Genomic DNA, 26,537 nt, shown 5'->3' with positions numbered 1-26,537 from the left:
GTACTCGTTCATGTCCACTATGAGCTATTGTACTTTTGATGATTCTCAACTTCTTACAGTGATGAGGAGACTGTATTTTATTCTAGAAGCAAGAGGAAGGCACTGAAGATTTTTGGCCTGACAATTATATTATCAGACCTATCACTTAGGAAGACTATTTTGGTGGCTATAGTCTCAAGACTTTAGTGGATCAAATACAAACTCCTCTGATTGGCATTTAAGGTGCTCCACAATCTGACTCCTATCTACCTTTCTACTTTTATGTAATATTTTTCGCTCACACCCTCCATGTACCAGTTAAACTGAACTACCAACTATTCCTTTTATTCAGTGTTCCAGAACATCCTCCATTCATTTCCAGAAGTCGTATGCAGATGTCTGCTAATTGTAAAAGTCTTCTATGCCTAGAATGTACTGAGTCTCTCTCTTAGAATCTATATTTCCTTCAAGGCTCAACTCCACTGCCATCTCCTCTATCCTTAATCTCCTCCCCTTTATTCACCCTCAAATTACCTTGCATTTACTTATTTGTTTTATTTTTGTTTTTGTATCCCCAGTGTCTAGCTTGATGCCTTGCATGTATGTAACCCATGGGTCAATTGGACCATGACCCTTTCTACATTCAATTTTGGGGAGGTCCCTCTCAAAATCTCTCTAGCTTTTAGCTCCCTGAAGGAAACACTGGGAGCATCCATACCTAGCTTATTTTGCTCTCATTAAAAGGGCCCTCACCTCCTGCCAAGTACTTGGTTAATAGAACATCAAATGGAAGAACTGTTTTATTCACATAGCAAAAACAGAAAGCATTTACACCCAAGCACATGGACAATCAAGAAAACTCTCCTACTTTCTCCACGGGGAAAGAACTCAGGGATACTTGACACTACATTTACTCCTCTTCCCCATGCATTTAGCGCTGTGAATTAGAATACTAGCAAAGAAAGAGGTCTGGGCTGTTTGTCGTTATTATTGTTCAGTCATTTTTCAGTTGTGTCCGACTCTGTGACCCCAACTGAGGTTTTCTTGGCAAAAATACAGGAATGATTTACCATTTCTTTCTCTAGCTCCTTTTATAGATGAGGAAACTGAGGCCCACAGGATTAAGTTTAAATTACTTACCCAGGATCACAAAGCTAGAAAGTGTCTGAGGCTGGATTTGAATTCAGGAAGATGAGTCTTCCCAACTCTAGGCCCAACACTCTATCCACTGTGCCATCTAGCTGTCCTTGGGCTGTTGCTTAGCACCCAACAAAGCATGCATGGCCTCTCATAAGACAGCATCACAATAAGTGGTGACCTATTTTTCAGTTTCTCATTCTCCATCCTTTGCTAAGTATTTCTTCGCTGAGGCTCCTTCCTCTTTGCCTCTTTCTTGTTGTGGTTCTGTCTTTTGTGGGGACATGTTCCAGCTCCGTGCAGGTGTGCTTGCTATCTCTGTGTCTCTGTTATCATCCTACCATCTTCACCGGGCACTGGTTCCTTGGTGCATGTAACTGAGCCTAGTATTTCCTCTTAGATTGGGAAGAGGCCTGGCAATATTTTATGAATAAGGTAGAAGACCTAAATTCTTACTATATCTAATAGGGGCTTAAGTAATTTTTGTTGAATTAAAATGATGTAAATGGAAGTCTAAAAGATAAAGCCAACTTGCTAAAGGTTACAGCACATAATAATATATGGCATAGATCTGGATCTCAAAACCAAGACTTTGACTCTACATTTAGTTGTTTTTTTTTTCTCACCACCTAGTGGTGGAAATGTTGTACATTGCATCACACCATTAAAAATATAGCTTGTAGATTTAATAAAAGGCATACATCTTTAAAAGAGACATAATAGCTGAGCCTTGAGCAGGGAGCACACTTCCCTGAGAAAGACAGAAAGAAAGTTTGGAAAAGGAAAGCAGAGACAGGAAAAATCCCTGTATTCCTGAGTCCTCTCAGTCAATCAATAAATTAACTCATAAAGATTCCACTAGGTGCCAGGCATTGCACTAGATGCTGGGGATACAAATACCAAAAATGAAATAATCCCTACTTATGGGGAATTTGTAGTCTAACAAAAAGCTGTACACTAATCCTAATAAAAGTGGTTATGGGGCATACATAGAAGATAGACTCCTGGATTTAGAGTGAGAAAAACCTGAATTAAGATTCTGTCTCATATACTTACAGCTGTGTGACCCTTGGCAAGTCATTTAACGTATCTCAGCCTCAGTTTATTCATCGGTAAAAAAGTAGTAATGATAATACCTGCTTCATAGACTTGTTATAGGAATCAAATGTATATTTGCTTTGCCAACTTTAAAGCAATATATAAATATTAGCTACTATTATTTTTCTCACAGAATATTTTACCTTGAGTGGGAAAGATCACAGGAGCAAACAACTTGCTAGCTCCTCATGGAAGAGTCTAGGGGATGAGAACTCAACTCCAGCTTGCCTTGGGTCTAATTTGAGGCAGATAACTCAGACAATTCCTATTATTCTGATTGACTTTATATTCAATATGCTTTATTTTTTAAAATAGTATTTTATTTTTCCCCCAAACTACATGTCAAGACAATTTTTAGCATTCATTTTTCAAGCTTTTGAGATCCAAATTTTTCTCCCTCCCCTCTCCTCTTCTTGAAGTGGCAGGCAATATAATATAGGTTATACATGAGCTATTCTGTAAAATATATTCCTATATTAGCCACAATTATGAAAGAAGAAACATATCAAAAGAAAAGTAACCACAAAAAAGAATATAGTAAGTGAAAAAAGTATGCTTCGATCTGCATTTAGAGTCCGCCAGTTCTTTATCTGGACGTGGACAGCATTTTCGTTTGTGAGTCTTTTGTACTTGTCTTGGATCATTGTGTAACTAAGAAGAGCTGAGTCATTCATAGTTGATCATTACAGAATGTTGCTGATACTATGTACAATGTTTTCCTGGTTCTGTTCATTTCACTATGAACCATCAGTTCATACAAGTCTTTCCAAGATATTCTGAAATCCTCCTGTTCATCATTTCTTATTGCACAGTAGTATTCCATTACATTCATATTTCACAGCTTATTTAACCATTCCCAACGGATGAACACCCTGCTAATTTCCAATATTTTGCCACCACAGAAAAGGCTGCTATACATATTTTTGCACGTGTAGGGCCTTTTCCCTTTTTTTATGATCTCTTTGGTACATAGACCTAATAGTTGTATTGCTGAATCAAAGGATTTGCACAATTTGATTGCTCTTTGTGCATAGTTCCAAATTGCTCAGCAGAATGGTTGGATCAGTTCACAAATCCATTAGTGTCCCAATTTTCCTACATCCTATCTAACATTTATCATTTTCCTTTTTTTGTAATATTAGTCAATCTGATAAGTAGGAAATGGTACTTCAGAGTTGTTTTAATTTTCATTTCTCTAATCAAAAGTGATTTAGAGCACTTCTCCATATGCCCATAGATATCTTTGATTTCTTCATCTGAGAACTGCCTTTCATATCCTTTGGCCACTTATCAATTGGGGAATGTCTTGACACAGTTCTTTATATTTTTGAGAAATGAGGCCTCTATTAGAGACACTGTAAAGATTGTTTGCCAACTTTCTGCTTTCCTTCTATTCTTGGTTGCATTGGTTTTGTTTGTGCAAAAGCTTTTTAATTTAATATAATCAAAATGATCTATTTTACATTTTGTAATGTTCTCTATCTCTTGGTTGGTCATGAAACTGTCACTTAACTTCACCTTTAAGAATTTGGTTTAGGGTAGCTAGGTGGCACAGTGAGTAGAGCATCTGCCCTGGAGTCAGAGAACCTGATTTAAAATCTGACCTCAGATACTTGACATACTAGCTATGTGACCTTGGGCAAGTCACTTAACCCCAATTGCCTTGACTTCCCCCCTCAAAAAAACAAAACACAAAAACAAAGAATTAGGATGCTATACCACTCGGTCCATATAGGTTTAGTATTGATTACCCATGGTACCTTTTAGCAAGATGTAGTTTCCTTCCTTATCTCTTTTAATTAGGTCTTTAAAAAATTTTTGCTTTATCTGAGATCAGGATTTCTACCCCTGGTGTTGGTGTTTGCCTGCTGTACCACACTGGGGCTCAGGATCTCCCACTGGTTTGCTGAGGTGGGGATTGCTGCTGGCTTGATGGGAAGCTTCCTGGTCTGGACTGCATTCCCCTTTCACCTGAGTGAGACAGACCTTTCTTGCTGATCTTATACATTTCTTGGACTCAAAGATTGTTTCACCCTATCTTTTTTACTGGTTCTGCTGTTCCAGGATTTGTTTTGGGGCACTATTTTATGGTTGCTGGGAGGTGAATATGGGAGAATTACAGTGATTTACTGCTTACTCTGACATCTTGACTCCTGGAAACCTGCAATATACTTTAAAATGGAATTAATGAGTCATGGCTACTAACATAAGGAAGGAGAGGGACCAGGGAATGGGTTCTATATCTTTCATCTATTTGGGTAATTTGTACCAATTGTAGATGTAGGAAAAAGAATTTGGGTACTGAGTCACAGCCACTATCATAGTACCTGAAAGAGGTCTCAGAAACGGATGATACCCAAAGGTTCCTTCCCTCTGGTGTTCACTGTTGGACTGACAGGTAGAGCGAATGCACGTCAACAGGTTCTTGCTACTTGGTAAGAGCAAGTAGTGTCCATAGTAATGCCAGCATCATCTCCAGCAAAGATTTGGATTCAACACCTTTAGATTATCAATGTTGTTTTGCTTTTTGAGAGGAATTGAGGCAGGGTGAAAAGAGTGCTGAACTTGGAGCGTTGAGAGTGGAGTCACTGGACTAAAGTTTGAATTCAAGCTCTGTCTCTTGTGACTTTGGGCAAGGCACTAGACTTCTTTGGCCCTCCATTTCTTCAAATGTAAAATGAGGGGAATGAGCTAATCTTCCAACTCTAAGTATATAAGCTTATAATCATTTAACAGGCGAACACATATATTTCAGATAAAATCTTAGTAAATTGACCCATAATTTTGTTTATTTAAGGTTAGATTCCAGGCTTTGCTCTATATTTGGAGCCAAAACCTGATAAATTTATATGTATATTCTTCATTAAGATAGAATCAAACCCTTCCTTAGGGACTTATTCCCAAGATAAAAGAAAATATTTTCCTATCTGGGAGATTTCCATGTCATTTTCCAAAGACTAGAGGAAAACCCAAAGCCGGAAATGGAAGACCTGGTTATTTGAAAGGTAATAACAGTTGAAATAACATAATTGAAATGCATTTAATATTGGTGATCAGGATTGTTTCCCTGTAATTGTGGCAGGTAGGAACAAATATCCTTGGGGATTTCACAAACACTGAGATTACAAAGTTTTGAAATTAAATTTCTACTTGCTATGTAGATCTATCTATACACATGTTATATATACATACGTACACAAACATATATACCTATGTGCTTATATATGTATGTGTGTGTATCTCTTTATATATATATATATCTATATATATATATATATCTGCTAAAGCATGGCAAGCAGCTAATGCCTGTCAGTGTTAAGTACATTAGTTTATTGTATTTTTATTATATTTATTTATTTAACTGTCATTACAAGGGGCTTTGGCATTTCAAAGGAAGGATAGTCTTACTCAGACCTCCCCTTGCCACCCCTCCAAAAAAAAGGAAAATTAGACATGAATGACAATTGAACAATAAAAACAAGTACAATAGTTCATTGTGTTAGTTTCATAATACCAATTTGACATAAAAACAGCCTATAAAAAAGGCAAACACTCTTATTTGTGTCTTTAAGATAGAAATCATTGGGTTGAGAATAGAAGTGATTGAACAAAGTTAAGATGTCTAGCCTGGATAACAAAATTTAGGGGAGTCATGATAGTTGCCTAGAGGTTATCCTATTGAGGAGGAAATGTGCTTTTACTGTTTCACCCCAGAGAGATAAACTATAAATAATCATTGAAAGCTGGAAAATAGGAATTTTAAACTTGATGTAAAGAAAAACTTCTGGACTATTATATTTGCTCAAAAATGAAACAGTTTGCATCAGGCAATAGTTAATTCTCTCTCAAGAGAGTTCTTCAAGGCACTACTAGATAGAGAATATAGTTGTGAAAATTAATATTGATTTTGTATCTTGTAAGTGATTTTATTCTATAACCACATTCTGTATTCTATGTAAGAAACCTAAGCCTCTTTTCTGTCTCTGAGTAGAGAAGCCCATGAGTTCAAAACTTCAGCCTCCTTCTCTGAAATTAGATGCAAAAATTTAAGCTTTCCCATGACCACTGTTAAAGAAAAACTCTTATCTCAGCACTACCTGCAAAGTTTGTTGTTATACCTCATGACTTATGCTTCCATGGCATGTGTGTAATATCCTTAGGAAGCCAACTATTTGACCTTGTCCTGTCTTTATTCTCATCCTTGTCAATTAAAAAGGTAGTCATCTAATCCCCAGGCATCAGTGGGTCTAAATCCCTAGGTCTGTATCAATGACTTGGGATGCAGCTGGTACCCATAAATTTACAAAAGCATTCCTTAGGGTGGTCTTCATCCTACGTATGTGCTATGCTCACTTTCTTTAATGTAACCAATCATTATCTTTCAACCCCATGATGTTGCCAATTCCATAACCAACGATATAGGTTCTGTTCTTGGTTCTGTTTATAAAATTGAATTGCATCTTCAGTTCTGCATCTTTGGCTACAAACTGAGAAGCCATTAACCTGTTTTATTGGCTGGCTGGTAGCGCCCCTGCTAATATACTATAATCTTGATTGGAGAAACATGCCTTGGTTTACCCTTTGGTTAAATTTCAATCACAACAGAGTGCTGGAATTGGAGTCAGGAAGACCTGAATTTGGATCCTGATGTAGACGCTAATTAACTGTGTAACTATAGACAAATCACTCAACTTCTTAGTTTACTGGGAGGTTCCTGATCTTTAGTTTCTTCTTCTATGTACTGAAGATCATAAATCTTGTAGTACCTAAATCATAGTGTGGCTCAAATGAGATAATGTATGTGTAGCACAAATATCAATTATTAATCAAGTACATTGTAAGTAACCAACTGTCAATTATGTTGCAGAGGGGATTTTTGTTCAAATAGGGGTTGGGCTGAGATACTTTCCAACCTTTAAGATTCTGCAATTCTCTAATTAGTAGAGGAATAAGCTATATTAATTGCTTGATGGACTCTATCTGCAACACGTGTTTGTATGTTTAAAGTTTGTACTAGAATTTTTTCTTTAGATTTATGGGCCTGAAAGCATGAAAAATAGATAGCCCCATCAATAGTAGAGTGTCTGTTGCTTTGCCTTCTGTGGTTGCTGCTGGTAAATATCACTGCCTTGAAACAAACCTCATTCCCTATTATTCTGATAATGAATGGGCAATCTTTGGGTTTTTTTCAGCGATAGCTTCTCTGTCCTCAAGCAAAGAATCAATTCTGCCCTTAACATCTTGCCTGGTATAGGTTTTTTCAGATGACAACTGAAGAATGTGTCAAGAAGTTGACAAATTTACAATTTTGGACGATTTCCCCTGGGTATTGTTCTTGAAATAGGTGGAAAAAAAATCAAGTTACCTTAAAAGAAGCTATTCAAATGAGCGAACTGTAAATAGAAACTGCCACATTTTTGATGTAACAGACTTAAATCTATTCTCTAAGCCTGACTTTTCAGCCCTAAGTTTTTGGCTTCTACAAAGATTTGACCAAAATGAAACAATGATATAAAATTACTTTGATGTGTATTCCCTGTTCTTTTCAGGTTTGTGAATTTTCTGTCAGCTCTTGGAGCTAAAGCAAATGTAAACACGTGCTTAAGTGGAATGACAAAACAAAATTTATTCCAATATTCTCTAGGATGTATCTGAGAAACCTGCTTCAAAGCAATCCAAATATAGCCTAACCCGAGACTGCTATGATCAAAGAAATATTTAGAAAATTCCTGAAATTCATTTCTTAGGAAAATCATGTATAGAAACACTACATAGATTCCTATCACCATCTGTTTTAATCTTGTAAAATATTAGGGAAATATTTTACTAAAATATTAGTGAAGTTATTATTGAGATTGTGTGGGAAGAACACATGGACAATAATAGACAGAGAATTTGGGTTCATGTCCTGGCTCCACCAGTTACTGTGTGACCTTGGGCATCTTGTTTACCCTTTCAACTACAGTTTCTCTATTTGCAAAATGGAAATCATAACATTCTTACCACCTATTGTGAAAATGAAGTAATGCATAAAATGCATTTTGTAAGCACAAAGCATTACATAAATGTAAGTTATCACCATTAGCTAAGTATAGAAAGTATATATCATAGGAAAATTGGCTGATAGCTCATTAATTTTTTTTTGGCCCTAGTAACCTTAAGTACTCAAATGGATCTGTGAACTCTTTCATTTGGGTGACCCCACCAACAGTACTAATCATGTATAACCCACTTATGCTTATGCATCTTAGGTAACTCTTGTCCATTTCATTTCAGAACTTTGTCATAAGAGGTCCATCCAAAGTACTGGAACCCTTCTTTATTTTTTCTTGACTTCATAAAGACACACTCTGGCTGTTGACCTGTCATCCCTCAACTTGTGATCAGCCTATCTTCTCTCCATGGTGGTCTGAAATAGATAAAAGTATAAAACAACATTGTCTTTTATGATTGCCTTTCATTTCTATAGTAATGGTGGCAAAGTGGTGGAAAAAGGGATGGTGCATGGTAACAATACCATTTTAGGTCACCTAAAATATTAACTTAGAACCATATATGTGATCATCTTCCATAGATAAGTGAGATGATACTATACCACCATCCATACTATTCCAGCCTCCATATTAACCTTGTTATAAATGAGAGTTGAAGACATGAAAAAAACTTAAAATTAGGTGGATAACCCAAATGCTACATTGGTACCCTCAGTATATTAAAAGAACTATTGTAAGGCTTCCAGTGGATGAGGCAAATTCCTCTGGGAAAAACATGAACAAAAATCATATAGGATGAGAAGACATGAAGGTATATCAATCTCCATCAATAGAGGGAGTAACTACCTTGAAATCTTTGGAAGTATTATTATTTAATGATTATTATTCAATGACATCTATTTAGTGATATGGTTATTTAGTAATATAATGAATTTGCTACATCACAGTCATACCATATCAACTCTAAAGGAAAGGAAATCTATGTTTTCAGATTATGGTATTCTCTATATATCAAAAACTTTGACTCTCCAAGCTGGAGTTAAGCATATAAGGTATTATTTAGGGACACAGGGAAAAGGAAAAATAGACAGCTATATGTTTAGCATATCTTAAAAAACTATTAAACTAGGAAAGCAAACTTTGCATGTTTTATAAATGCTAAACAGTAATATCAAGCATGTTATATCTGAACTTTTAAGTATGCTGTAAGCATATTTTACTGTTCTTCAAAAATATGACACTGTCCTCCTACCTGTTCCTCAAAAAAGACAATCCATCTCTCACCTCTGGACATTTTTACTGACTGTTCCCCATGCCTAGAATGCTTTCTCTCATCCCTACTTCCTGGTTTTCCTGACTTCCTTCAAGTTCCAGCTAAAAATCTCACCTTTTATAAAAAGCCAATACCTTTTAATTCTAGCATCTTACCTCTGTTGATTATTTCCTATTTATGTTGTATGTAGCTTGTTTGTACATAGTTGTTTGCATGTTTTCTCCCCCTATAGATTTTAAGCCATGTGAAGGCAGGGACTATCTAGCACTACCAGCCAGCACTTAGCACATAATAGGTACTGAATAAATGCTTATTTCCTGTTGGACTGACAGCTGCGAAGCAATGCAACTTATGACTGGTGAGATAACTAACAGACTCTTTGTGATAAATATCTCTATGGTTACTTTCCTTAACTTGCCAATATGTTGCTATCCCAAAATAGATCTATCTATCCTCAAGAAGAAATGGTTCCCATTATCAGAAGAAAAAAAGTTACAAATCATGTCACAAGTTTCATTCTCAGAGAACACAAAGAAGCTTTTGTTGATCAGCTTTAATGGCCATTTTGATTTGGTTGTTTGATCTTCCTCTTGGGTTTGAGTAAGAGAGTTTGCCTCCAGCTCAGTGTGTCATTTTTGGAAGATTTCTTGCAGAAGAAAGAATAGCAGACTTGTGTACCCCAGAAAGCTCTGAACCTAGAATTAAACCCTTAGGTGACCCTGATACCTTGAGATAGAGAATCTTTCAACTATTTCCTGGGTTCCTGGGAGTTGGGAGAGGAAAGAAGACAGATGCTCAGAATTGAGACTTCATGATTTTATCATTTTATTCATAGTATCATAGATTTGGAGCTGGAAAGGATCCTAAAGATTGTCAAGTCTAATTCTCTCGTTTACTGTTTGAAGAACTGTGACCAATGACTTGCCCAGGGTGTCACATAGTAAGTATCTGAGCTGAGATTTAAAACCAGGCCTTCCTAACTCTAGGTCTCGCACACTGTTGACTATTCCACATTAAGTAGATAGAATCACAGAATAGTACAGTGATACTTAAAACTACTATTATTTGTAGGACCTCAGCCAAAAATAATTTTCATCTGGAATTTTTGTTAACTGATTTACAAAAGTGTAGCTGATAAAAATGAGTATTTTGCATATAAGTGTGTTTTGATGGAATACTCCCTTGTTTGTGTCTAGAAACACTGAAGAACATACCCTTTCTATTTGTACCCTCCCTTAGTTCCTTTATTTACTAAGTTGGAGATGTTTCCTCTTTCAGATATCTCTCAAATCCCAACTCCACATAATCTTGTCTCTTTCAGGTCAACACATTGTTGATATGTGGATGATGATGACAATGACGGTTGGGTTTGTATTTATGTAGAATGTCTCTAAAGTCAGGGTAGTTTTAAGCTTAAATTAAAGTTTTAAGCTTAAAACAATTTTAAATTTCACAAAAACCTTAATTTTAAGTTTTAAGCTTAAAAGCTGTTCTAAGACTTCTGAGATGCTCTGTGTAATGCTTTATGGTTACAAAACCCTTTTACACAATAAGGTATGAAGTGGGTAGTACTAGTAATATCCTCATTTCACACAAGAGAAAACAGAAGATATACAGGTGGTGACTTGCCAAGAATTACACTGCTAGTACGTAGCAGAGTCAGGATTCAAGCCCAATCTTTAAAATTTCAAAATCAATGATGTTTTAATTGTTACTACTTGTTCCTAATAATTCTAACTCATACTTCCATAATACTTTAAGGCCAATAAAGTATCTCCCTCCCAACAACTCTGTAAAAGAGGGTACAAGGGTATTACACGTGAAGGAACTGAGTCATGGAGAGTTAAATGACTTTCCAAAAACCAAATAGAGGTTGACCTAATTAGAGATAGACCCTATAGTTGAACCGAAGTTTTCTGACTTCAAATCCATTGTTCAACATAGTATACTGGCTTTGAGGAGGGACAATGTTCCAGAAATTACTTGTTACTATGAAGATTCTATCCTCCTGCTAAAACTCTCTGGTTATGTCCTAGATTCTTATCCACATTTGATTAATTTTATTGGTAGGAATCTCCTTTCCTAGGGGAAACAGCCTGGGGTGAGTCCCATAATGGGGACTACAAAATTGTCCCAATTTAATTAGGAATATATGAAACAAAAAAAAAAAGAGTAATAACATGGCATACTAAAAAGAGCAGACAACAGAGATTAGGAGAGACCAGGGTTCTAGTCTTTCATCACCTCACACCTGGATTATTGCAGTAGCTTGCTGGTTGGTCTCAAATCTTTCCTCCACTCCAGTCCATTCCCCACTCAACTGTCAAATTGATTTTTCTAAAGTGCAGTTCGTGTGACATTCCTTCCTTTCCCACCACTTATTTTTTTCAAATGCTTTATTAACTTCTGATTTACATCATTCATTTCCTCCAGATTTTGAGTTACAGATTTTCTTCCAGTTTTTCCCCTACCCATCACCCTAAAATAGCAGTCCCACAGGATATCCCCTCCTCCAATCTGCTCTCCCATAATTTCTTCCATACCCCTTTTGACTTTTCCAGTGGATCTCTATGCCCCAGTGCCTGTCTATCTTATTTCCCAATTACATATAAAATAGTATTAATAATAGTGTGTATTTGATTTTAAAACTTTGAATTCCAGATTCATTCCCTTCCTCCCTTGTCTCCCACCCTCACTAGGAAGATAAGCAGTTCAGTATAGGTTGTACATGTGTGGCTAATGCAACACAATAACATAGTAGATATATTGTAAAAGACTGACTATATTTCCCTCCCTCCTATCCCACCTCCCACTTCTTCTATTCTCTACTTTGATCTCGTCCCTTTTCTTTCTTTTTTTTTTTTAAGCAATTGGGGTTAAGTAACTTGCTCAAGGTTACACGGCCAGTTATTTCTGGGTGTGGTGCTGAGTGTCTGAGCCCGGGATTCGATCTCCAGGTCATCCCAACACTGGAGCCGGTGCTCTTACTTGTCGAGCCACCTGGCCGCCCCTGATCTCGTCCCTTTTCAAAAGTGGGTGCTCCCAACTTCCCTCCCCCCCAGCCTTCCCTCCCTTACATCATTCCTCCTCTCACCCCCTTCCCCCCTACTCTCCTGGAAGGTGAGATACCCTATTTAGTGTGTATTTCATTCCCTCCTCAAGCCAAATTCAATGGGAATAAGGTTGACTTATTCCCTTTTGCCTTCCTATTCTTCCCCTCCATTGTAACCATTTTCCCTTGCCACTTCTATATGAGATAGTTTACCCCATTCTGTCTCTCTCCATCTCCTCTCATTATATTCCTCTCTCACCTCTTAATTTCACCTTTTAAGTATCATCCCTTCCTGTTAAATTGGTCCTGTGCCTTCTATCTATGTATACCTGTAAATATATATACACACATTCACATATGTATTCATATGCCCATATACCCTCATACATAGACATATATATATATACATATGTATATATATATATATATTTCTATTCCCTTCAACTACTGAGAAAAGTTTCATCAGTTACAATTATTGTTTTTCCAAGTAGGAATGTTAATAGTTCAACTTTGATAAGTTACTTATGATTTCTTTTCCCTGTTTACCTCCTCATGCTTCTCTTGCTTCTTGTATTTGAATGTCAAATTTTCTATTGAACTCAGGTTTTTTCAGCAAGAATTCTTGAAAGTCCTCTATTCCACTGAATGACCATATTTCCCCCTGAAACATGATACTCAGTTTTGCTGGGTAGGTGACTCTTGGTTTTAATCCCAGCTCCTTTGACCTCCGGAATATCGTATTCCAAGCCCTTCAATCCCTCAGTGTAGAAGCTGCCAGATCTTGTGTTATCCTGATTGTGTTTGCACAATATTCAAATTGTTTCTTTCTGGCTGCTTATAATATTCTCTTAATCTGGCAATTCTAGAACCTGGCTATAATATTCCTAGGAGTTTTCTTTTGGGGATCTTTTTCAGGAGGTGATCGGTGGATTGTTTCAACCTCTATTTTGCCCTCTGGTTCTAAAACATCAGGGCAGTTTTCTTTGAGAACTTCCTGGAAGATGATTTCTAGGTTCTTGCTTTGATCATGGCTTTCAGGTAGTCCAATAATTTTTAAATTATCTCTCCTGGATCTATTTTCTAGGTCAGTGGTTTTTCCCATGAGATATTTCACATTGCCTTCTAGTCTTTCATTTGTTTGTATCTGTTTAACCACATCTTGATTTCTCATAAAGTCATTAGCTTCCATTTGCTCCAATCTAATTCTGAAGCAATGATTCTCCTCATTGAGCTTTTCAGATTCTATTTCCATCTGGCAAATTCGGCTTTTTAAGGCAGTCTTCTCCTCATTGCCTTTTTGAGCCTCTTTTGCCATTTGAGTCACTCTGTTTTTTAAGGTGATATTTTCCTCAGTCAGGCTGTTGACTCTCATTTCATAATTTTCTTGCATTGTTCTCGTTTCTCTTCCCAATTTTTCCTCCACTTCTCTTATCTTCTTCTTAAGGTCCTCTATGGTCTGTAACCAGCTTGTATTTTCCTTTGAAGCTTTTGGTGCAGCAGTTCTGACTTCACTGTCTTCCTCCTGTTCCATGCTTTGCTCCTTTTTGTCCCCAGAATAGGAGTCTAATGTTGGAATCTTCTGTCTGCTTTGTTTCCTTTGCCTGGTCATGTCACCCCTCAGTCACTTGACCCTTGGGCTTTTTGCCACAGTAGGACTCTGCCATCAGACAGGGGAGCTTTCGTCCCAAACCCGGGGTTTTCTCAGCTGCCAGTGGTATTAGATGGGTGCCCTCTCTGAGGTCTCCACATGCTCTGGCAATCTGGACACACACCCTAGGACCTCCACCCTACACTGAAATCCAGATCCAAGAAGGTTAAAGCAAGAGCAATTACCCCTCAGACTGGTGCTTGGTCCCCCTACACTCTCCAGGCCAGGAGCTGAAGCTGCCACGTGGCACTGGCTGGCTGTGCCTGCATCTCAGCGGCTCCTTGCCCAGGGGTCAAAAGCCATGCACTCCCAACTACTTGTCCCAAAGTCCAGACTGCACTGACCTCTCACTTTTTCTTTCGCATCTATGTGTTGATAAATCTGGAAACAGCCTGGAAATGACCATAGCTGCTGCTGATCTGGAGTCCCTCCTGCCAGCAGCTGGTCAGGCTCACCCTGGGGCTAAAGCCAGGATGTGGGGCTGGGCTTGGCTCCCAGAGCACTGCGCTGGCCGATTCCTTAGCTGGAGGTTAGCTTCTCTGTGTCATTTTGTGGGTTCTGCAGCTCCAAAGCTTGATCAGAGTCCCCTTTTTACATGGATTGGGGAAGGTGGAAGTCGGAGCCCAGAGGAGGTCCTGCTTCTACTCCACCATCTTGACTCCGCACCCCCCCCCCATTTTTAAACAGATTCCATTGGCTCTCTATTACCTACAGGTCAATTATAAAATCCTATGTTTGGTTTTTTAAAAACCCTTCATAATCTACTCCCATCTACTTACTTCTCTAGTCTTCTTATACTTTGCTCCCTTCTCCATATTCTGTGAAATGGTGACACTGGCCTCCTCGCTGTACCTCACATAAGACATTCTATCTTTTGGCTCTCACCTCCTCAAATCATTGCCCAAGGTAGGATCTCATCATATCCCAAACCTCAAATCACCCCTTTTTTCAGTTCCTGCTTACATGTTGTCTCCCTCTGTTAGAGTGTGAGCTCCTTGAGGGTAGAGACTATCTTATAACTTTCTTTGTACCCCTTGTAGTTAGTAAAGTACCTGGAACTTCGCAGGTGTTGGATAAATGTTGATTGATTCTGGGCTTTGGCTCTGGCCCTGATTCTGAGTGTTTTCACTAGCTGTTGCTGATGTCTGGAACAGTCTCCTTTCTCATCTCTTCCTCCTAGTTTCTTTAGTTTTTTTTTTTTTTTGGACTTTTTGGAAGGGAAAAGGCAGGGCAACTGGGGTTAAGTGACTTGCTCAAGGTCACATGGCTAGTAAGCATTAAGTGTCTGAGGTTGGATTTGAACTCAGGTCCTCCTGACTCGAGGTCCGGTGCTCTATTTACTGCATCACCTAGCTGTCCCTTCCTTAGCTTTTAAGTCTCAGTTGAAGTCATATCTCTGCAAGAAGCAGTCTTTTTTAACTTTAGTGCTTTCCCTCTGAGACTACTTTCAATTTATCCTGTAGATATCTTGTATATATTTTGTTTGTACATAGTTATTTGCACGTTGTCTCTCACAACAGACCGAGTTCTTTGAGACCAGGAATTGTCTTCTGCCTTTCTTTGTATAGCCAGTGCTTAGCACAGAGCCTGGCGCATAGTGGTCGTTTAATAAATTCCAGTCGACTGACTAATCACCATGTCTGCCATAGACAATAGGTGTGACCTTGGTAAAAGACAATGTTTGTAAAATGAGGAGGTTGTTGAAATGAGCTCTGAAATCCCTTCTGGCTCTAAAATATTATGATCGTACTGTGAAATTTCCTTCTGTACACAAACTTCAATTAAAGTCAAGAGGCGATCTGTATAGCAGGAAAAATCTAGACCGATGTTTTTAATAAGACAGAATAATCTTACAGAGAAATAAGTGCTATTATTTTGAAACCAAATTGCATCTTATCTCTTTGGGCAGATATGAAGTAGCTAGCTAGGATGCCGGCACTTACAGATGAAAACTAGTGCATGAGTATAGCCTGTTGGCAAGCCAGGGAAATTACAAGACATCCATTTTACAGAATCAGTGAATTTTCAAGCTACAAGGGATTTCCAAGGTCATCTCATCCAAGCCCCTCATTTTATAAATGAGGAAACTGCAGCCGGAGTGAGTTGTCAGAGGTAATAAAGTGGGTCAGAAGCAGAACAAAACCCAGAACCTCAGATTCTTTACTGTTGTCTTTCTTCTTTACCACTGTACCTTGTAAATTCAGTCATGTTCAAAGCTGGTAAGTACTAATATGTCCTTAGCTTACACTGTTAAATATTCACACTTTGCAGATTGACTTGTTTAGTTCTTATTTTTTAATTTTTAATTTTAATCATTTCCTTACTTTTGAACAATTTAATCATCTACTGAGAAGAAGCATGATATAGCTGGCCTCAGGTTCAAGCTAGCTTCTGAAACATATTGGCTAATTAGCTAAGCTAGACTTAGCCTCTCAGTACTCTGGGCAACTTTCTAAGTCCTATAGAATTAGAGCATTACCTGGCAGGGTGATGGAATCCCATCTACCACAGGAACCCATATCATCCACTAGGCCAGAGGTATCAAACTCATGGCCTGCTGGCAAAATTTTCTTGGCCAGTGGAACCAGATTAAAATGTAATTGGGAAATGTTTAACAAAATAAAAATATAATGAAACGGAGTGTTAATTTGTTTTCTAAGACAATATACAGTCAACAGGTATCCATTACTATTTGAGATTAACACCACTATCCTTTATTATAGCACCCACTGTAAGGTGAAGCTCCTCTTTGCCTCCCTCATAAACATTTTCCCACATATATTTGTGTGGGCCTCTGTCTTTTCCAGAACTAAAATGGTTCTCCCAACTTATAGTACTATTCTAAATGGCCTTAACCAACCCTCCTCATTGAGAAAGAACTGTGGAGTCCAGCAACCCTCCCCTCTGGTGGGTCTTATATTCCTCTACTTACACAGTTCACATGACTCAGTACAAAGTAAAGTGATAGGTTACATCTTGCTGTCTTAAACCCCTTGCATATCTATTTGGTGATGGCTTTTATCTATATCTATCCTCTTCATCAGAAGGAAGCTTCTGGAGTTTCTAGTGTCCTTGTCATCTTGTTCTTGTTTAGTATTTTATTTTTCCCAGGTACATGTAAAAACAAATTTTAACATTTATTTTTAAAACTTTGAGTTGCAAATTTTCTCCCTTCCTCTCTCTCCATCCCCACTCCCATTGAGAAGGCAACAATTCAGTATAGGTTATACATGTGTACTCATGAAAAAATATCCATAATAGTCATGCTGTGAAAGAAAATATAGACCAAAAAAAATCCTCAAGAAAAATAAAATAAAAAAATATGTTTCAATCTGTATTCAGATACCATCAGTTCTTTCTCTGGGGATGGAGATCATGTTTCTTTTTTTTTTTTCTTTTTAAATTTATTATTATATTTATTATTTATTTTTTAGTTTACATCATTCATTTCCACGAGATTTTGAGTGACAGATTTTCTCCCCATTTTTCCCCTACCCACCACCCCAAAACAGCAATCCCACTGAATATCCCCTCCCCCAATCTGTTCTCTCCCATATCTTCCCCCATGCCCCCTGCGACTTTTCAGCAGGGCACAGTGGATCTCTATGCCTCAGTGCCTGTATATGTTATTTCCCAGTTACATGTAAAATAATAATAATAATATATTTTTTAAACATTTGATTTTAAACCTTTGAATTCCAGATTCTTTCCCTACCTCCATTGTCACCCACCCTTACTGGGAAGATAAACATTCAATATAGGTTGTACATGTGTATCTATGCAAAACATTTCCATAGTGGATATATTGTGAAAGACTGACTATATTTCCCTCCATCCTATCCCACCCCCCACTTGTTTTATTCTCTTCTTTGATCCTGTCCCTTTACAAAAGTGTGTGCTTCCAAATTCCCTCCCTCGCAGCCTGGTCTCCCTTCCATCGTCCCCCCTCTGATCCCCTTCCCCCCTACTATCCTGTAGGGTAATATACCCTATTCAGTGTGTATGTCATTCCCTCCCTATACCAAATTCAATGAGAATAATGTTGACCCATTCCCTTTTGCCTTCTTATTCTTCTCCTCCATTGTAACAGTTTTTCCTTGCCTTTTCTATATGAGATAATTTACCCCATTCTATGTCTCCCCATCTCCTCTCATTATATTCCTCTCTCACCTCTTAATTTCACCTTTTAAGTATCATCCCTTCCTATTCAACTGGTCCTGTGCCCTCTGTCTATGTCATACATATACATACTCACATATGTATTCCTATGCCCACATACCCTCCTATAGACATATATGCATGTATACACACACACACACACACACACACACACATATATATATACTTTTCTATTCCGTTCAACTATTCTCATACTGAGAATGGATAGCATTTTTCATCACAAGTTCTTCCAAGTTGTCTTGGATCATTATATTGCCAAGAAGTTATTCACAGCCGATCATCTTACAATATTGCTGTTACTTTGTACACAGTACATTTGGCTTTGCATCAGCTCATGTAAGTCTTTCCAGGTTTTTCTGAGAGCATCCTGCTCATCATTTCTTATAGCATAATAGTATTCCATCATAATCACATATCACAGTTTGTTCAGCCATTCCCCAATTGATGGGCATCCCCTCAATTTCCAATTCTTTGCCACTAGAAAAGAGCTACTATAAATATTTTTGTGCATATAGGTCCTTTTTAAAAATCTCTTTAGGGATACAGACCTAGTAGTATATTGCTAGGTCAAAGGGTATACAAAGGGTATACATAGCCCTTTGGGGTTGCTTGACAATTCATCAATGCCTCATTTTCCCCACTTCCTTTCCAGCATTTGTCATTTACCTTTTCTGTCCTATTAGCCAATCTAATAGGTAGTAGTACCTCAGGATTGTTTTAATTTGCATTTCTCTAGTCAACAGTGAGTTAGATCCTTTTTTTTCATATGGCTATAGATAGCTTTGATTACTTTATCTGAAAACTGTTCATATCTTTTAATTAATTATCAGTTGGGGAATGGCTCTTATTTTCATAAATTTGACTCAGTTTTCTATATGTTTAAGAAGTGAGGCCTTTATCAGAGAAACTTGCTTCAAATTTTTTTTCACAGTTATCATTGCTAATTGTATTTCCCTCCATGCAATTCCCTCAGTTCATTCTGTTCTCTCTTTCCTTTCACCCTATTACTCCTCAAAAGTGTTTTGCTTCTGACTATCCCCTCTGCCAGTTTTCCCTCCCTTCTATCATTCCCCCTTCTCTTATCTCATTCTTTTTCTACTTTCCTTTAGAGTAAGATAGATTTCTATATCCAATTGTGTGTTTATGTTATTCCATCCTTGAATCAATTCTGATGAGAGTAAGGTTCACTCACTCCCCCTTAACTTCCCCTTCTTGTCCACTGCAAAAGCGTTTTTCTTGCCTTTTCATTATCCAGTAAACTTCAGGGGCTTAAAGATATTAAGATTTGGGTTTAAATCCTACCTCAGATACTTGCTAGCTATATGACCAGGGCAAATCACTTAACTGCCCCATGCCTCAGTTTTCTCATTTGTAAAATGAGGGGATTGGACTTTATGATAGGTAAGGATCCTATGATTATGATCCTATGATCCTAGAGTTTATTCTTACACCCCATGTATTAGGCATGGTGAACTTCATCTCCCTTGGGAATATGTGATTAGTCCCTAGTCATTTGCCTAGTGAGGGTATGTATGTCTGGTGCTTTGTAAATCTTAAAATCATATATAAATAATAGTAATTATTATTCCTGAAGAAGACAATTTCTATTTAATCTTTTTCAAATAAAATCAAAACTATTTCCCCCTACATTTCCTACTATTGTGGTATCCAAAGGGGAAACTAAAAATGCCAGTATAGCATTTTCAAATTAAAGGAGTTCTTTAAAAAGATCATTCCAGTAATATAATTCTCTTGCAAAAACAAAATATTGGACACTGGAGATCTTTTGGTAGGTATTTTACAAAAATTTATTTTTAGAATTGTCACATTACTGGCCTAAAAATTAATTCAATGATAGAAATCAATACAATTTCTTTAATAGAATAGCACTTAATTCTTTTGAGATTTTTTAAAGGACAATATGCATTATAAATCTTTGGAGAAACAGAATGTCAGATGTACTCACTAAGAAAGCAAATTTCCTTTGTAAAGTGTATGATAAATGACATAATTTGTAAGATTGATGACTTTTAAAAAACCTATCTGTCCATTTTCTGTGAAATTTCAGTCTCCTCCTGCCATTCTTTTAATAGTCCACTGGAAAAAAGCAACACCCATTATGTTTAGCGCAGAACCCTGACAGCCCAATAGATGAAAAACATCAATTATTTGAGCTATCTCTAATATGAAATGGGAATTACTTTGATTGAAAGGGACATTTCTAGTGGATTAAATAGCAAAAGTTCCTATTTTTTCTTTACTTCAAAAGGATAATTACAACATCCTGAGTAGTATTGATGGTGACCTGGTAAGATATTTTGTAATAATCAGGAAAAAGTGTTATTTCTTAAACAGTAGGAAATTTTATTTTCTTTTATCATATCACTAAAATAGGATCTTAAATTTCCAAGTTCCTACAGTATTACTTTATATTCAGAATTAACTTTAAGAGACAATAAAATTTTGTAGCTCTGATCCTGTTTGTGAGCTCATTGCTGGATGGTTTAGATGGCTTTCCTCAAAAGGATAGAATAAACTGAATATCAAGGAGAAAGATCAAGTGTTCCATAAGAAATAATAGCTAGAATTTATATAGTGTTTTCTGTTTTGTAGAATTCTTTACAGCTATATTATCTCATTTCTTATTATCCCCATTTTACAGATTAGGAAATTGAGGCAGATAGAGCTTAAGTGACTTGCCCAGAGTCACATGGCTAGTAAGTGTCTGAGACTGGACACAGGTCTCAGGTCTTCCTTACACCAGGTCTAGGGGCTGGAAGTCAGCAGACCTAGGTTCTAGTCTACTATCTGTCAGTAATTATCTGTATGACTTTCTAGTTCTAAAGGTTTGTGATTTTATGACTTAAATACTGATCTTCTAGATGAAATCGACAAACTATTGAGAGCGCTTGGAAGAAGAGGTTGCTTGTAATCCAAGGTGCACATAGATAGCTTCTTTACTATTATATATGTTAACTTGTGCCATGGAAACACTAATTAGACATACTTAGTATATGCAATCAAACTTTGAGTCAAAATGTGCAGAATAAAACACCAACTTAAGTTTTAGAGTTCTTTAATACAGGACTCATAAGATTTCTATCTCTGCCCATGTGGAGGCCATGTAAACTCAGACTTGCTCCAGTGTATAGTGGGGATAAGGGGTAGAAATGCAGCAGGCAGTTACAATCATGACCCAGGAACCAAGGTGATGGCTGGGGGCCATAAGGATATATTTTTTTAATAGTTTAGTGATGGTTGTTATTAAATTGTTTATCACATAATTGGTAGTTTATTGTGTAAATTATTGATAAAATTGTTTATGATATTTTTTTCATTGGGTCTTATCAGAGGGCTGCATATCACTAGTTTAAAACACATACATGTTTACTACATGATATCACATAACTGTTTTTATTATTAAAAAAATCACTTCTAGAAAAACAACTAACTCAAAACTACTCAATCAAAAAATGGAAGTGCATCCTTACGTATTTTAAATTGTATTAGGAAATACCTTGGGGGAACTGTCTTATCTGTAGCATACTAACATGTCGTTGAGGTATAGAATATCTGGGGTGATATAGTGATCCCTAGGCTTTCCAAGCTGGGCCCTTCAAAGGCAAGTGATGATAAAGGCGGTGGTAGTGTGTGGAATTATGAAAAGTCATCAGGACTTACTATTTTTTTTTAAGTTGAGGGAATACTGCTTAGTGGCAGAGATAGAATTAGGATAGACATGGGTTCACCCCTCAGAACATAGGTATGAAATTTAGGGCAAGTGATGTAACCTTTCATCTGTAAAGTGAAGCTTCTCTCTATCACCTGTATCTGTAGTCCTATAATGTATAAACTGAGCCCTATCTCTGTCACCTGTATCATGAAGTGAGCTCTTCTCTCAGGGTAACTTTGGGGAGCAAATAAAATACTTTTTGTAACGCCCCATACAAAGAAACAAAACCTAACACAAGAACAAAAACAAACTTAAGAGTGCTTTATAAAGCGAGCATTTATTGCTACTGGGTTTTAGACAAAGGGTTTGGGAGATTCTAAAATTGGGTGTAGGGAGAGTAGGAGAAGGGGGCTACCAGAAAAAAAAAACAAAAACCCCCAAATCGCAATTTTAATATCAAAAACAGGGTGGAGAAAGAAAACAGCAGGAATGGCATCCAGGAAAAGGATGGGAAAATGATTGAGATGCTCTTTTATTTTCTGTGTATTTGTATCCTCAGAAAATATAGGCACGCCATTGGCCTCTAATAAATGCCGACTGACTGACTGTTGATCGAATGGCTATAATTTGAAGGAAGCATAGTGAGGAAGATGGGCACAGGGGCGATTAACGACATAATGAGAGTGGGGGGGGGGTATGGGATGGAAGGCTGGGGTCCCTACACCACTACCAAGTGGCCCGCCCCTCTCCCTCCCTCCCAGCCCCCGCTGCCGGGCATCCTCCCACCCAATCGGCCACCAGCTTTAGCGTCCTCTTCCCCTCCCCCCCATCCTTTTCCAGTCAGAAACCCAAGTCCCCAGAGGGCCTCGAACTCGAGCTTCCTGGGTATGGGCCCAGGCCCCGCCCCGAGCACCGAGAGCTACACCCTCCCCCCGTCCCCGATAGGCCTCTCCCCCTCTCTCCTCTCTTCCCTCCCCCGCTCAGCCCCAGTCCTGATTGGCTTTTCCTCCCAACCCCACCCTTCCCCCAACAAGCCACATCCTCTCTTCCCTCCCCCCCTCCAGGCAGGCGGGGCCCAGGCTTGGAACGGGCCCGGGATTGGCTGTGGCCCCGAGCCGCGTTCGGCCTAGACTGCTCCTAGCAACCCCAGGGACGCGGCACCTCTGAAGGCTGCCGAACTCTGGTCGCCCCCGCCTAGTCCTCTGGCACCATGGCCTCGAAACAAGCCAAAAAGAAAGAGATTCACCGCATCAACTCCGCGCACGGGTTCGAGAAGACGAAAGAGTAAGGGAGCACTTCCCACCTTATCCTCCCTTTGCTCACCGCCTCCCTCTCCCGCCCTTGCCCCTGCCCGGGTGAGGGGCGCGCGGGGGGGGGCAGCCTATAGCAGCACCCCAAATCTCTTAGGAACGGGGATCTAGAGACCATTCAGCCCGACTCCCTCGCTTTTCTGAGGAGACTGAGGGCCAGGGAGGTGGAGCTACTTGACCAGTCACACAGGGTCAGAGGCGGGGTTTGCTCCTCCCAAACTACCTTTCTTCCCCATTTATGTTTTCCCTCCCCCAACCCCCTTACCTAAGCAGTGCCCATCCCCCACCAGTACCTAGTAAAGGCCCCAGATTGGGCAGCTGGGTAACACGTGGGCTTAGAGTCAGGAAGACCAGAGTTCAGATTCGTCCCCCTGACTCTTAATAGCTGTAAGACCCTGGGCAAGTCACTCAACTTCGAGTGCTGCTTGGCCTCATTTCGTATTAACCAGCACTCTCCAAGCAGCCCTTGTCCTTCTTTTCTAAACCCTAAACCAGTCCCATCACCTAAAAATGGAAAAGGAGAGTGATGTTTCACCCCTGCTTGATTCAATAGCAAAAATTCCGGGTTAAATGACGTACAAGATCTAAAATCACTTGGAATTAAATTAAAAGTTCTATAAGAATATGAGATTGTTAATACATCTTAATGTTAATTTTAATGTTCTTCTAAGAATACGTGTAGTGCCTAGCTTATTCTTTGGACCCCTGAGATCTGGGTCTGTTTGGGGCGTGCAGTCTCCTTTTCTTCTTTCCCTCCCCTCCTCCCTAAGACAGTAAGCAGTTTGATACAGGTTATATATGTGCAATCAACCTCATATCTTTTCCCCACTTACCTTTTGGAGTCTTGCACTTTTGTGTCAATTCCATATATAACTTGGAAATTATATTTTTGTTAGATATATTTGATGTAAATATTTCCCCCCACTTTACAATTTCTATTCTTGTTTTAACTATTAATTTTTGTTCTTGCAAAAGCTTTTAAAACTTTATGTAATTAAAATGATCTGTTTCATTTTTTGTGACCTCTTTCATCTGTTGTTTTTTTTTTAAACTAATTTGTTTATTTACTTTTAGTTTATGACATTCGGTTCCACAGGCCCTTGAGTTTCAAATTTTCTCCCCTTTTCTCTCTTTCCCTCAACTTCCCCCCATGGCTGCATGCACTCAAATATAGGATCTACAAATATGTTCACATTAATCATTAGTCAGGTTGTAAAAGAAGGATTATAATTGATGGAATGATCAGTGGGAAAGAGGAAACAAAACAAAACAAGAAAAAGAAACAGAGCAAGTAGTTTGTTTTAATCTGCCTTCAAACTCCGCAGCTCTTTCTCTGGATGTGGATGTGTCTTTCCATCATGAGTCTTTTGGAGTTGTCTTATAACCTTATATCGCTGAGAGGAACCCAGTCTATTGAAGTTAGTTGTTACACATACATTGTGTCTGTGACTGTGTACACATTTCTTCTGGTTTTGCTCTTCTCGCTCAGCATCAGTTTATATAAGTCTCTCCAGGTTATTATGAAGTCTGTCTGCTCCTTATTTCTTATAGCACAATAGTAGTCTATTACATTCATATACCACAACTTGTTCAGCAATTTCCCAATTGATGGGCATCCCCTTGATTTCCAGTTCCTTGCTAACCACAAAAAGAGCTGTTATAAATATTTTTGTACATATGGGTCCTCCTTCCACTTCTCTGATCTCTTTGGGATATAATCCTGGAAATGCTATTGCTGGGTCAAAACATATGCACTTTGTTTTTTTCATTTTGGAGGGCAATTTGGGTTAAGTGACTTGCCCAAAGTCACACAGCTAGTAAGTGTGTCAAGTGTCTGAGGCCTCATTTGAGCTCAGGTCCTCCTGATTTCAGGGCTGGTGCTCTATTCAGTACACCACCTAGCCACCCCAGGGTTTGCACTTATTTATAGCCCTTTGGGAATAGTTCAGATTGTTCTCCAGAATGGTTTGATCAGTTCACAACTCCACCAACAGTGCATTAGTGTTCCAATTTTTTCACATCCTCTCCACCTTTTATCATTTTCCTCTTTTGTCATCTTAGCCAATCTGGCGGATGAGATGTGGTACCTCAGAGTTGTTTTGATTTGCATTTCTCTAATCAATAGTGATTTAGAACATTTTTTAATATGCTTATAGATATCTTTAATTTCATCTTCTGAGAACTGCCTGCCTGTTCATATCCTTTGACCATTTATCAATTGGGGAGTGGCTTGTATTCTTATAGATTTGACTCAATTTTTTGTATATTTTAGAAATGAGGCCTTTATCAGAGACACTGGTTGTAAAAATTCTTTCCCAATTTTCCACTTCCCTCTTAATCTTGGTTACATTGGCTTTATTTGTATAGAAACTTTTCAATTTCATGTAATCAAAATTATCCATTTCGAATTTTATAATTTATAATTTATGTGCAATTGGGCAAAATAATTTCTAATTAATGTTTTAATTTCCTCTTCATTGGAGGTAGATTAACCCTTTTCATTTTTGATACTTGTAATTTGGTTTTCTTTTTTTTTTATCATCTTGACTAAAGGTCTATCAATTTTATTATTTTTTTCATAATACCAGCTTTTAGTTTTATTATTAATTCAATAGTTTTCTTAAATTCAATTTTATTAATCTCTCCTTTGGTTTTCATTATTTCTAATTTAGTATTTAATTGGGGATTTTCAATTGGTTCTTTTTCTAGCTTTTTCAGTTGCATGTCCAATTTATTGACCTTCATTTTCTCTATTTTATTTATGTTTGCATTCAGGGATATAAAACTTCCCCTAAGAACAGCTTTTGCTGAATCCCACAAGTCTTAGTGTGTTGTCTCATTATTGTCATTTTCTTGAATGAAGTTACTGTTTCTATAATTTCTTGTTTGACCCACTCATTCTTTAGGATTAAGTTATTTAGTTTCCTATTAGTTGTATTTTTCCATGGCCCTTTATAGCATATAATTTTTATTGCATCATGATCTAAGAAGGATGCATTTAATATTTCTGCCTTTCTGCACTGATTTGTGAGGTTTTTATGCCCTAGTACATGGTCAGTTTTTGTGTATGTGCCATGTACCGCTGGGGATAAGGTATATTCCTTTCTATCCCCATTCAGTTTTCTCCAGAGGTCTACCATCTCTATCTTCTCTAAGATTCTATTTACCTCCTTTTGTTTATTTTGAGGTTAGATT

At 37.9% G+C, this 26,537-nt stretch overlaps 1 protein-coding gene across 1 annotated transcript in view; it reads left to right on the top strand.

Moving 5' to 3' along the window:
* Positions 1–23,090: 23,090 nt before the first annotated feature.
* Positions 23,091–26,537, top strand: part of ADGB (androglobin) — a 214,258-nt gene continuing 210,811 nt past the window's right edge. The window contains exon 1 of the mRNA XM_069069729.1: positions 23,091–23,316. Within this exon, the coding sequence (XP_068925830.1) occupies positions 23,243–23,316 (74 nt within the window). The 5' untranslated portion in view covers positions 23,091–23,242. The remainder of the gene's footprint in view (positions 23,317–26,537) is intronic.

Source organism: Petaurus breviceps, unplaced genomic scaffold (genome assembly GCF_028583685.1).
Source record: "Petaurus breviceps papuanus isolate PSGF00001 unplaced genomic scaffold, PetGlider_PUasm1.0 90784, whole genome shotgun sequence".
NCBI lineage: Eukaryota > Metazoa > Chordata > Mammalia > Diprotodontia > Petauridae > Petaurus > Petaurus breviceps.
This window is presented reverse-complemented; position numbering and strand designations above follow the sequence as displayed.